This window comes from Crocodylus porosus, unplaced genomic scaffold (assembly GCF_001723895.1).
Source record: "Crocodylus porosus isolate Cpor-Errol unplaced genomic scaffold, CroPor_comp1, whole genome shotgun sequence".
Lineage (NCBI taxonomy): Eukaryota > Metazoa > Chordata > Crocodylia > Crocodylidae > Crocodylus > Crocodylus porosus.
In genome coordinates, this window is record NW_017728931.1 from 130,961,075 (window position 1) to 130,974,517 (window position 13,443).

Consider the following 13,443-nt stretch of genomic DNA (forward strand, 5'->3'; position numbering starts at 1 on the left):
GGGACTCCGCTGCCCACACCCTCCCAGGTCGACATCGACCCGTCCACCACCACCCTCTGGGTGCGCCCCTGGAGCCAGTTTGCCACCCATGTGACCGTGCATTTGTCAATGCCGCAGTCCCTCATCTTGCCCACCAGAATTGGGTGGGACACTGTGTCGAAGGCCTTCTGGAAGTCCAAGAAGATGACATCAACTTTCTCCCTCACATCTAAGCTCTTTGTTGCCTAGTCATAGAAAGAGACCAGGTTAGTCAGGCAGGATCCGCCTTGCATGAACCCATGCTGATTACCCCTCAAACTTTTATTTAATGTTTTTTTCTTTGCTTATTTTTAATTTTGTTTCATTCTTTTGTTCTACATTAAAAGGAAGAGTAAACACGGCAATCAGTATTCTTAATTGCATGTCTGCCTTATCTGTCTCTTGAATTCCATGTTAGCTTATCTCTCTCTTCCCACCCACACCTCCTTCTGTGTTATTTTTCCTGCAGGGATTGGAGGGTGAGCTTGAATAAAACCTATCCCTCTGACCAAACCCAAAGTTTTATAAAGATGCTAATAAAAGTTTGGTGTAGCACTTCCATATCAATCATCCGTGCATGTCTTTTTTATTTAAGAATGAGTCAGATATTTTCCATACCACTCCTAGCAAATCTCTTTCACTATTTTAAAATAATATTCCAATAAATACATTTTTTTCCTATGCTGACCTTGATGATCTTTATCTTTTCTCCTATCCACCAACTGTGTCCATTATAGTTTTGCAGGTAGTTGGCTGCCTTTGAAATACAAAGGAATTCATTAATCAGGATGCTCAATCCCACAGCAAACACCTTCAACAGAGGCAATATTTAACTTTGGGGCACTGCTTAAAATCCAGTGGGACAATGAAAGAAAAGTTTGAATATAAGCAGAGCTTTCTTCCTATTAATATCCAAAACTCTGTGTTGGATCTTTTAGTTTCTGTCTTTGTTGACTTAAATGACTGTGTTTCCCCAAATTACACACAAACTGTCAAGCTCTCTCTCTTGCACACTCGTATAAATGGATGTACACAGATACAAATGTGCATGTATACAAATGCAAGGAATGCCAAAGAGAAACTTGTAAACAGCTTTTCATATAAAACAATACTTATTCAATAAATCTTTGTACATGTTGCGGCTTACAGTAAACACACTGGACTCTCTAATGATGGTTTTATGGTCTCTCATCATTGTAGATCCCCATGAACCTAATAAATCTACCATCGGTTACATGCTGAGAATTTTGTCCATGTAACTGAATGCAGAATTGCTTCCCCTCAGTACAGGACGCTGACGTGATTTTAAAAAAAACTACAGAATTGTTATTCTACCTAAGGTATCATCAGATAAAGTTGTGAATATTAATGAGATTATCTTGCTAAACTCTGCAAGCATTCTGTGCATAAGGCCACATACCAGATGATCATAGTCACTAAACATATTAATGCATTTCTATGTTAAATTCATCATTCTTGGGGTGGCTACCAGTGACAGAAATTGAAGACAAATGGATGAGTTGCCTGACTACTATATTCTCTGATCTAAAATATGTTTGGTGTGTGCTAAATGTCTGAAAAACCAGTGAAAAAAGCCAGGGTATGAAAATGTGTAACCATTAGCTATAAAAATCCAACATCTATATATTTGTATAAATTGAACATATTTCATATGGAAATAAGCTGCTACACAATCAGAAAACTGTAAAATATAATTTTGTTCATAACTACTTTTCAGAAAATTGCACTTGAGCTTTTATCCAAACTTTAATGAAAAGGGGGTATCAGACAATAAGACACACTATGAAAGAGCAGCCAGAGGGAAACATTTAGTGAGGCTGCATAGAAGTATTTGCAAGTACAGGTACTGTTTTCTTGCTTTTCACAAGGACTCATTTAATTCATCTAATTCCCTTCCCAGTGATATGCTTGCAGTTTTTCATAAATGCCATTTTAGTTTTAAGGAAAAAGCAAGTCAAAGTTCAACAATTATTTTGCAGTTCTTATGGAAAATTATAAACTAATGTCCCTTCAAAAATGAATCAGAGAAACTTTCCTTTTGTAGTCAACCCCCTAAGAAAGGAAGGTGGTTTAATGAGTCTTTCCCCCAGCAGAACTTTTATCTTTGTATCTTTAGAAACAATGGTGACAGCTGGGCTCCATGTTGTTGCTTAATACGTAACAAAAATGAACTGTTGGCAACACCCAACCAAAACATAAATGGCAGAACTAGAAGCTTTTCTGAAGAGTTTACCTTTATAGGAAAGCTTAAGTCTTGGGATATTTTGTTTTGAAGTTCCAGTGACTGGAAGGAATAGCATTAGCAAGGATAAGAAGCAGGAGGCATGTGATGCTTGGGAAGCTCTCATTCTGCTCTTCTCTCCAGAATCTTGTTTTGAAATTGGGTAAAAGCCTTTCATTCAGGAAATCCAGAGTCAATCTGAAAACAAAAAAGAAAAAACATCTGTATGTCTTTTGCATCATCACACAAATCATGTTCACGAAGACAAGGCAGACCTAATTGTAGTGAGGACTTTAAACTGTAACCATGCTTGCCATGAGGGATTTTTTCCCTCCAAACCCTGTAAATCTGTTTGCATAAAATCATTCTGGTACATTTGGAGAGAGTAAAAATATGTGAGCTTTCTAAACAAAGTTAAGCTACTGGCCAAATACAAATTTATTAATAGAACATCCATTAAAAATAGTCCATCATAAAAAATAAAAAAAATTACTGTTTTCCAAGTTACCACACACTGGGTGCATATAGATATGCAATTAGCACATAGAAATCAACTGCAGTGCAATTTATGGCAGAATTTATTGCTCTTAGGTGCTGCATTTACACGTACACCTGGGACCGCATCAAGTTGACCTGGGCTGGAGCAGCCCTGGCTGACAGAGGACCCAGGAGAGGAGCAGCCTGCCAGGCTGGGGCTGCTCCACGCTGGCTCAATGCACTGTGGAGGGCAGAGGGGCTGGCTGGTGCATGAGGGTGCTATAATACGAGGCTAACTGGTAGGCAGCCCCCACACAGCATCCTTGTACCCCAGCCAGTGCCAGTCACTGCCTACACATGCACTTCAGTACATGTAACTCAGGGCTGGGCAAAATGCAGCCCAGGGGCCAGATGCAGCCCTCCAAACCATTCTATCTGGCCCATGGGCCCCCCCCCAGAATTGAGAAAATTAATATTTATCTGCCCCTGCCTGCCTGGCATGTGGCCGTCAATGGCTTGCCAAAACTCAGTAAGTGGCCCTCCGCACAAAATAATTGCCCGCCCCTGACAACTTGTCTCAGACAGTACTACTCTACAGCAGAGTTAATTAATTTACTACACCCTAATAATTAATTTACTGCACATGTGTAGATGATAATGCTTTACTGCCCAGCTAATTAGACAGTTCTGCAGTAAAGTTCACATGTAGATGCACCCACTGATATGTCTTTGGTGCCCCTTTACATTGCTCCTACACTTTTACCCAGCAGAAAGCACCTGGGACTATGGTGAAAGCATGAATGGGAAGAGGAAGGATTTACCCTCAAGTATCTATTTGCCTGGTGTATCTTTCCTGTCCCAGTACAATAAGCTTCTCTGTCCCCAAGAATCATGATCCTATTGCCAGTCAGTACCTAAATTTACCTAAAAAATAACTAAAGAAAAAAAAGAAAAAGGAAGGATTGTGAATAGATGCTTTCTCCATATTTGGAAAGTAAAAGTTGTAATCCTAAAGAAGAGATTAAGTCAACAAAGATTACAAAGGACTGATGACTGGGAAGTCAGAGCCAATAAATACTCTACCAGAGGAGTGGGTGCTCAGCTCACTGACAGAAGAGTGTAATCAAGATCTAGGGCCACAGGTAGGATGCAGCATTAACTTGCAGACTCACTGACTTCAACTGATTTGTAGCCATGGAGCCAGCACTGATCTGGAGCTTTTGGCAGAAGCCTGGCATGTCAGAGTTTTCTGGCCCAAAGAAATCTTCCTCCCTTGTTTTATCTGCCCTCTGACTCTGGAAAGCCATTTGCATTAATGCCTGACACAAGGAACTTAGTTTACACTTGACACAGCTGTTCTATGAATCTGAGCCAGCCACGTCCCATGCTGGACACGCTGCAATCTGGCCAGATTTCCACATTTATTTTTAGGTTACGATTGATCTTATACAAGCACGCCTCCAATACAAGGCTCTTCAAGGAGATGAATAACTAGCTCAGGCTAATGTACTTCGGACCAGCTAACTGGTCATTAATCCCCCAGGAAATGCCCTTGCACCTCCCATGGTATCAGTTAAATTAATCAGGGCTCTGCATTTAAATGAACAGTAATCACACTGTTCGGTATAACCAAATCAGTAAGGACTGGTAAAAGAGTAAGCAAGTTGTATCAGAACGAAGAACTGTCCTGGTTCCTGCCGCTCTTTGATGTTAAGCACCTGCACTTGCTTTTGTGAGATGTCCTAAAGCAAAATGGTGGTGGTGTGGAGAAGGGATTGGGAGGGAAGGGGGGGGGAAACAGGAACATCGCCCAATTTACAGAGCAAGATTAAGACCAGGATGCATCTCCTTTTGGTTTTATGTTTCTGGTTACCCTAGTCAAGGCCCTGATCCAAGTGCTTAAGAACAAATCCAACTTTAACCACAAAGATATTTCCACTAAAGGAAAGAGTGCTAGTCCTGTACACACATGTGTGTGTCTGTAAGTGCCTCATTACGCTGGGCTGATGTGCTTGGCTCTACAGTGGTACTCATAAACTTGGAGTAGGTCATGGGCTAGCAGAGCAGCTAACTGCCAAAGCGTTCGTTTGCTGGTATCCTACCATCTTGCAACAGCCAGGGAAGTCCGGTTGGGCATAGCTGGTATTTGGTGATACCATATCCTCAAAAAGAGGTGTCATCTCATTGCAAGTGATCAAATTTTGTAACACTTGTAAAATAGATGACTCTGAAGCTACTGTCTTAGACAAACCTGGAGCCAATTTACAAAACATAATTTATTCCAGGCTCTTTGTTGCAATAAACAGAGTTCTTAAACCTCCTCAGACATAGGAGCCCAGCCAATAGGGAGCTGTCTGACTAAATGAGTTTTAACACATTGTTCAGCTAAAGCTGGAATCTAAATGAAAAAGTCTAGCACTTGGAGACACTGAGTGGATGTCTGACATTCCCTGGTACTGTATCATGGAGCCCCAAAGCAAACTGACTGTCTCACTTACAAACATAGATGTTTTCAGCCAATGACTGGTCTAATACTCATTTTAATATTTAATAATCTTTACTGACTGATTTTAAAATATTTATCAAGGAGATCATTTTAAAATGATGAGTTCATACCACCTGAGAGAGAAAGATGAGAACAGCTGAGGGAAAATAAAGTCCATTAACTAAATTGCAGGGCTATGCATGCTGAGCTCAACAGCAACGGGGGAAGCTGAAGGAATAGCATCAAATCGAGGTAAAACCAAAATTTGGGCTGTTGTGATTATGACTGCAGAGTAGGGAAAATGGGGAGACAATAGTTTTCTATTTTAAATATCTTTACTCCATTCTTTGTCCCTTAGGTTCAACGTGTTTAATATGAACCTGGAGCGTTGTATTTAGCTTTGTTTGTAGAATGAGGAAAAAGGAAAGAAAGTTTGTCCAGTAAAGGAAACCATTTCCACTAGGTGATCTAAACTGATGTACATGGAGGCTTGTTCTTAAAACTACAGAGAGATCCATACATGAGTGTAAAACACACATGGGTTAAATGCTATGCTTAGTTGAAACAAGATTGGAAAAAGTATCCTATCTACTATTAAAATTGCAAACATGCACACACAAGTTACAAGTATAAATAGATATGTATACATCCTAGAGATGGCTTATAATTAAAAGAGCTATATGTGGTCCAAAAAGAACATGCCTGCTCTTGACTGGTTTGAACTTCAAGACTGCACCGAGCTCATGAATGAGGTATTGAAAACACAGTTTTAATCAAAGGGGAAATGAAAAACATACATATGAATTGGGTTAAAAGTCAGAGAATAAACCAGACTAAAGGTATAATTGAGTCTTGGGGCTCACCTAGCATCCAGACTCATTCCCTAAAAAAAACAAAGATGACTTTGATCCAGTGCACAATGAAACTGTGGTCTTATCCTCCTTAGATAGACATTCTGTTGATACACAGTTCAGTCTCTTTGCTTCAATTAAGAATCTGACTTTAAAACTAAATCCATCTAAGAACTGGTAAACAGCATCTTTCATAGCCATTCTCCCATTTATTAAGCAGCTTTTGTACTGTTTAAAGAGCAGCAAATGTTCCCCTTTATAGAAAGGAAAACTATTTCTCTGAATCTACAAAAACTCCAGACCAGTATTGGTCCATTTCCCGACATTAGCACAATTAGATACTTCTGGCATTTGTCAAGTGGCTGTGCAATATGCTAATTTTTTCTTCATGTCTCTATTTCTTCCTTATTTTCCATTTAGATAGGCCATTTCAATGAAGAAGAGTTTGGCTTTTAGACATCAGAAGACTCTTTAAAAGTCCCAGTCTTTCAAGGATACATTTATTATTTCAAAAATAAAATTTTTCTTCAAGGATACATTTTTTTTATACATCCTTAAATAAATGTTATATTCAAGGATACGTTTTAAAATACATTTATAAATAAATGCATTTTCTATTAAAGGACACATTTTATCATTTCAAGGATAAAAATAAGTATCCACTAATTAATGCATACGAATATTAATAAAATTATTAAATTAAATTCAAGTGGGATTGTCCCCTGTGTTTATAGAACAAGCTGCATTTTAAGGAGCCATTCCATCAGCTACCAGATACCACCGCTTTATTACCAGTATCTCAGGGGCCGTGCATTTAAAACCACCTAACGCCACATTTGCTAATTAACAAAACAAAGCAAATGAGCAAAGCGGTGTGAAGCAGTTATGTAGCTTACACAAGACTAAAAGAGAACCCAAGGCCAAGCTTCTCCAATATGTTATTTTCATTACAACTCATTCACTCATCAGACTGAATGGAAGGAACTATAGAAACTATCAGGCAGTATGAAAATATTTAAAAAAATATCTACAGCCTTGGTTGGCATCCAAAACAAGGAGAAGCCAGTACAAATAAAGTCCCTTGAGGCACTAAATGAAAAGTGTGGAGTTGATATCCAATAAATGGATGCTGAAAACTGCCTCCCTCCAAGTGGCAAGGGTTTTGTAGCACTCCTAGCAGAGGCAAAGCATTTAGACAACACCTGCAGCAGTGAGACAGGTTGGCTCAGCCCTGAAACGAGTGGGCAGAGAGAGAAAAGGCAGGAAGCCCTGCCTACGGAAGCACCTTGGCCTGCTATTGAGAAAATAATGGGAAGCCAAAAAACTGTCATGATGGCAGCAAGAGAAAATAAAGGCCCTTCCCCTTGGGGAGACCTGCCTCTGCAGTTAAAAAAATCCAGATTTGATGTGTTCTTCTAAAACCTGAGAAACCGCAAACAGTATTTACAGCCAGCTAAACCACTGCCCCTGCAGCCATCATTATCCTGCTGGCACAGCAGCATACCTGCAGCAGCCAATTTGAACGTTAGGCTCTGCTTCGCCTGCTCCCAACGTCTTGCCAGTGGTGTACTGAGAAAACTGTGTGCAGGCTCCACCAGAGATGCCTTTCTCCAACCCCACCCCACCTCATCAGCACTCAAGAGAACCTGAGAACTCCAGGATCAATTAATGAGGTGTGGGCTTTGATGCCAGAGTTTATGGGACAGGTAATTAACTGGTAATGATAGGCTGTTACAAGTAAGTTATCCATTATTCAGGGTTAGTGTTCCCTAGACCTTCCCAGACTTGAATAAGCCTACCATGACAGAGATGTTACATAACATGCTAAGTATTTCATGAACCTTTTTAATGACCAGTGTACAAACTGGATAAATGCCTACTATGACTTTCAGAGAGAGGAGCTACAGGACAGCTTTGGTGAAACTTATTTCTGAAGATGAAAGAACTGCACTCTGATTCCTCCCCATGTTCCAAACTGGAGATCCATTGCGTTCTTGCTATTAGATTGAGAAAACTGGAGGAAGAAGCTTGTATGTAGGACCTTGCTGCTTGTATAGCAAGTAAACATGCACATCGCACCTAAAGGTCTCAATCAGGCCACAGCCCATTATTGTACCATAATGTAGCAAATGACAATCACTACCTCATAGGGTTACAACGGGGATGGGCAAAATATGGCCAGCTGACCAGATCTGGCCCGCCAAGCACTTTCATCCAGGCTGCAGTACCCCCCAAGGAATTGTGCTCTGCCCAGGCCCTTTGTCAGCAATGGAGGGAGTGATACAGCCTAAGTATGCTAGGTTAAAACTGTATGAAACAAATGACTGGGCAAGCAGAAGAGTCACTTGCATTTTCATTTATATTATTTATTACAACTCACAGCAAAACACTTTTTTGCTTTGTATGTCTCATATGTTTATAATATGATTTGTTTCTCTGTGAATAGAAAATGTAAAACATTAACTACTTTATTGCTGCCACAGGAAATCTGAAGAACTTTTTGACACAGCAGTGGTACTGAAAAACTTGCCAGTTCTACTGAGAAGACTCCTATGGGAAATATTTGAATGCTGCAAATACTGAAACTAACTGACTGCATATTTTATTTATATAGCTACGTTTTTTTAATTACCTTTTCTGTACTACTACCAATAGGAAGCTCCATTATTTGCTGGTAATCACCAACATATTATCCGCTTGCATGGATTATTGCTTTGAAAGTTTGCTAACAAGTTCAGTCATTTATTGCACCTTAATTGAAGTCAGCATGTTTTAGCTTCTACTAATTATAGCAATTTATAAATAATAGTGTGGGATCAAAATGTCTGCTCTACACTAAACTATAAAGTTTAATTTAGTGCTTAAACTCAGTGCATGCCTTTACGATTTGATGCACTGCCAGTGAACTCTATACAACATGGTTTGCTTGGATTTAGCATGTAAACTACAAAGTGGGGATTTATAAGAAAAGGATCTCCAAATTTACAATTGTAACAGATTTTGGTTTCTTTTTATAATTCATGATCATATATCTGAATGCTTTTGGAGGAGTTGTTTGTGTTTCTTGTCCAAGGAAATTTTGGATCAACATTTTGTGCAGCCTATGTGTAAAATGATATTCAAGAAAGCCTAGGCAAGGATATATTACAGCAGGGTGATTTTTATTTATACATTAACCAAGTTATTTCCCTGCTGGGCTGATTGTATTTGTTTTAATTTTTCTTTTGTTTAAATGTTTGGATCAGGCATAAGGAGAGGCTGTGTGAGAGGGAAGTAAGAGAATCATTATGGCATATAGCATTGATAAGCTTACATAGAGTGAATAAATTAATTTTATTCTAAGTTAGCAATGTAGGCCTCTTCATATACACTGGGTTTCCAATTGTTTCCATAAAATTGAGCAGTATGTTAAAGCATTTGTCTTCGCAACATCATTGTGAGGCAATTATTTCTCTATTACCACAGAGACGACATGGCTTCTATGAAGTCATTATTGCTAGGGACAGAAGTTACACATAAACCAGAAACTGGTTTAAACCTATAACAGAACAGAAGTTCAGTGCACATAAACCAGTTTGAAATGGCTGAAACTGGTTTAAGATAAACCAGGTTGAATGTGGTATCAGACTTAACTGGTTTGCGTCAAACCAGTTTATGCAACTTCTGTCCCAGACCCCTTCCTGGTTCAAGTTCAGTCAGAGTCCCTCAGTATCCCGGATGCTTTTCAGCCCTGGAATGAGCTGTGCTGTCTGCTCCAGAGAGCAGGGCTAGCTAGCCCTGCCCCTCTGCTCCCTAGCTGGAGCAGTGAGGGCTAGCTCACTAGCTGGCTCATGGCCCCTCCCCAGGCAAACCCCAGCTGGGGGCTGGGGCCAGGGAGGGAGGTTAAACTGCACTTCCCCAGAGTATGGAGCTGCACTGTGGAGTTACTTACTGCTGGTTGTGACTGTGGACTACAAATCCCAAGGGCACCTGGAAGCAGAAAGAGGAAGTGATGAGCAACCCTGAGGAGTCTTGCTGCTCTGGTGCTGGACTGCAAATCCCAGACACCTTGGGAGGCAGCAGGAAGAGTAAGCAAACACGCCTCCCAGGTTGTTTTTATAGGTTTTAGTTTATAGTTATTCAGAGAAAGAACTATTTTTGTGAAAGCTTTTATGAATTCAATGCTACTACCTCCATCCCCTCCCCCCGCACTGCACAGTCAAAGCACAGGCTGGGATCTGGTCACACCCACTCCACTCCAGCAGGCCTTTCTCTGTTCCCTCACCTCTGGCAGTGGCTGGCAGGCATGCTCTAGTGCCCCCCAGCTTCTGGCTTCAGCCACTGCAGGCATTTGGATTTATTTCCTTAATCAAAAGTGAATGTGTGCTTATTTTCTAATCAGTTCAATCTCTGCAGCTTAGACTAACCTGCAAAGACTGAATCAATTTAGCCTAAGGCTTTTTGACTATCAGTACTTAGCCATAAGTTCTGTAGCAGAGCCTTGATCAGAACCCACATCCCTTCCTGTCTAGTTAATGCCTTAGTCACAAGACCATCCCTGTCCCCTTGTTCTGTTAACTCTTCCTGCTATGCATTGTTGGCCATGACTCTTGTGGTCAGGGACTGGATGATTTACATTCCTTTGAACTTCTAACAGAATAAAAGAAGGCTCTTCTAAGGTTTTACTCTTCATTTAAAGCCCCTAGGATAGCTGCAAAGTATTCTTCTTCCTACTATAGCAGATTCAGTAAATCTTGGAGTAACATACTACTCATTGGCTGGATCTACCCAAAATGCTGACTATGCAGTCACCTTAAACTGCTACATACTAGTGCCATATGCCAAAAACAGTGACATGATGCTACTGTCCGATGGCGTCACAAAAAAGACATCCATCAGCACTACTGTATAGTAGTTCAGGTTACTGTCAGGGACAGTACTATCTTATGGCAGAGTAATTACATGTGCTCAAAGTCACATGTAGCCTATCACAAGGGCTGGCTGAGTCATGAAGATAGCCCTGCCAGCTAGCCCTGCACTGTAGCGCCCTTGTGTCCCAGGCAACCCCTCTGCCACCTGACACTGTCACCTAGGGTCTGAGTCCTGAGCCCCCTGCCAAGCCAGGGCTGCTCCACTATGGCTTGAATTGCTGCAATCCTGCGTGCATGTGTAAACACCATGTCTGGTGAGCAGCTAACTTCTATGTGAACTCCACTGGAGTTTATTCTGTCAGGGTAATTCCATGTGTAGATGAACCCACTGTTACTATAACCCAGAGTTTTCTGCCTATGTTACAACAGGACTCCGTTTATCTTTAGAGCAGCAGAAATACAACAGAAAAAAAAAGAAAAGGCTGTTTTGTGAAGGGCATAATGTCAATGTCCTCAGGGACTAAACTTAAATCATTCTTGAAAAAAAAAAAAAAAATCAGGGATCAGCATCCCCATTAAACTCTGAATTATTTTCCACTTTGGTTTCAAACCACAATAGTTTTTTTTTTTTTTTTGTCTCTTGAGTACACTGTGAGGACACTAAGTGCAAAGATGAATCAGTACTTTGATGGAACATAGCATAGCCTTTTCAGACATTTAACCTCTGAGTTGCTGGGTAGATTCATGCTACATATTCTGCTCTGCAACCATATGAATTCATAGACATTCGGGCTGGAAGGGACTCCACAGGATCATCGAGTCCAGCCCCCTGCCCCAGGGGCAGGAAGTCAGCAGGGATCATAGGACCCCAGCAAGATAAGCATCCAAATGTGTCTTGAACCACCTCTGGTGGCAGTCTATTCCAAACCTTGGGGGCTTGGACAGTAAAGAAGTTCTTCCTTATTATGTCCATCCTGAACTGGTTTTGGCAGAGTTTGTGACCCTTTGATCTCATCATCCCTTGGGGGGCTCTGGTTTACAGATGTTTCCCCAGATCCTAGTGAACACCCCTGACAATCATATAAGTGGCCACCAGATCGCCCCTGGGCTTGCGCTTTTCCAGGCTAAAGAGTCCCATAGTTCTCAGCCTCTCATCATAAGATCTGTTTTCCTGACCTCTGATCATGCACATGATTCTTCTCTGGACTCTCTCAAGCTTCTCCACATCCTTTATGAATTGCGAAGCCCAAAACTGGATGCAGTACTCCAGCTGTGGCCTCATCAAGGCCGAGTACAATGGGAGAATGATGTCCCGGGATTTTCTTGAGAAGCATCTATGGATGCAAGCCAGAGTTTTTCTTGCTTTACTAACCAAAGCATCACATTGAAGGCTCATGCTCATCTTGTGGTCAATCGTGACCTCCCAAGTCCTTTTTCTCGATAGTGCTAGCCAGCGTAGCACTGCCGAGCCTATAAGAATGCTGCAGGTTTTTCCTCCCGAGGTGGAGAACCTTGCATTTTTCGGTGTTAAACACCATCAGGTTCTCGTCCACCCATTTGCTCAGCCTGTCCAGGTCAGCCTGGATCAATCACCCTCTGTCCTCAGGTGTGGATGCTTTACCCAAGAGTTTAGTGTCATCAGTGAACTTGGTGAGCCCACTGCTGACACCAATGTCTACATCACTGATTGAATGCAATCCCTGAAGCCTTAAAAGTCTACCCAGACAGGCAAAAGAAAAGGGTTTCCTTAAGAGTCTTCATTCAGAGACAAAAGAAAAGGAGGGTCCATCATTGAAGGAATAAGTGGACAAGTAGGCTTCTGGACTCTGCACACATCAGAAAGAGGACATCAACCCTCTGCCTCCTGACATGTCAAGATTATCAGTTGCCATCTACCTATCCAGGCCCATAATGCTAGATTAGTTTTATTATACTACAGGCATTGAAATAGATACTTTTTGTGGGACTGGAAAAGAGTTTTTCATCTCGTTACAAAATTAACTATGATTAAGTACGATTTTTTTCATTTTCCCCACAGCAGGTCAGAACCTTGGGTTGTTCCTGATAACCTGGTGCTGGAGGTGAATTTATGGAAAAGCATCCACTAAAGAAGCTGCAGAATAAGGTTAGGGCCCTTTCCTAGCTCTTTCACCCACCAAATGAGATGCAGGGGGGCTATAAGGTGCTGGTCACAAGTTAGGATGTACTTGGGGTAGGGCACGTAGACAGGCTTCCCATCTTATGAAAACAATTAGGACAGGATTTCTAACCTCCCCTGTATGAGTTATTGCTCTGGATAGCTCCTTGCTGAGTTAAAGTTAATAAAGCCATGGCTAAGTTAAACTACGTGGCCTTTTACAATCACATCATATCACCAGATCATTAGATGCAAGGGTAGCAGTGGACATAGACTTCCTGGACTTCCAGAAGGCTTTCGACACTGCCTCTCACCCCAATCTCACTAAGAAACTGGGGGACTGTGGTGTCGACACCCACACAGTCAAATGGGTCGCCAACTGG

The 13,443-nt window shown here is 41.3% G+C and overlaps 1 protein-coding gene across 2 annotated transcripts in view; it reads right to left on the bottom strand.

Annotated features, from left to right (window-relative positions):
* The window catches only part of SEMA3D (semaphorin 3D), a 199,383-nt gene that overhangs the window by 138,863 nt on the left and 47,077 nt on the right, over positions 1-13,443 (bottom strand). For both annotated transcript variants that reach the window (XM_019543653.1, XM_019543652.1), the window contains one exon: positions 2,273-2,458. In XM_019543653.1, coding sequence (XP_019399198.1) covers positions 2,273-2,438 — 166 coding nt within the window. In that variant the 5' untranslated portion in view covers positions 2,439-2,458. The remainder of the gene's footprint in view (positions 1-2,272; positions 2,459-13,443) is intronic.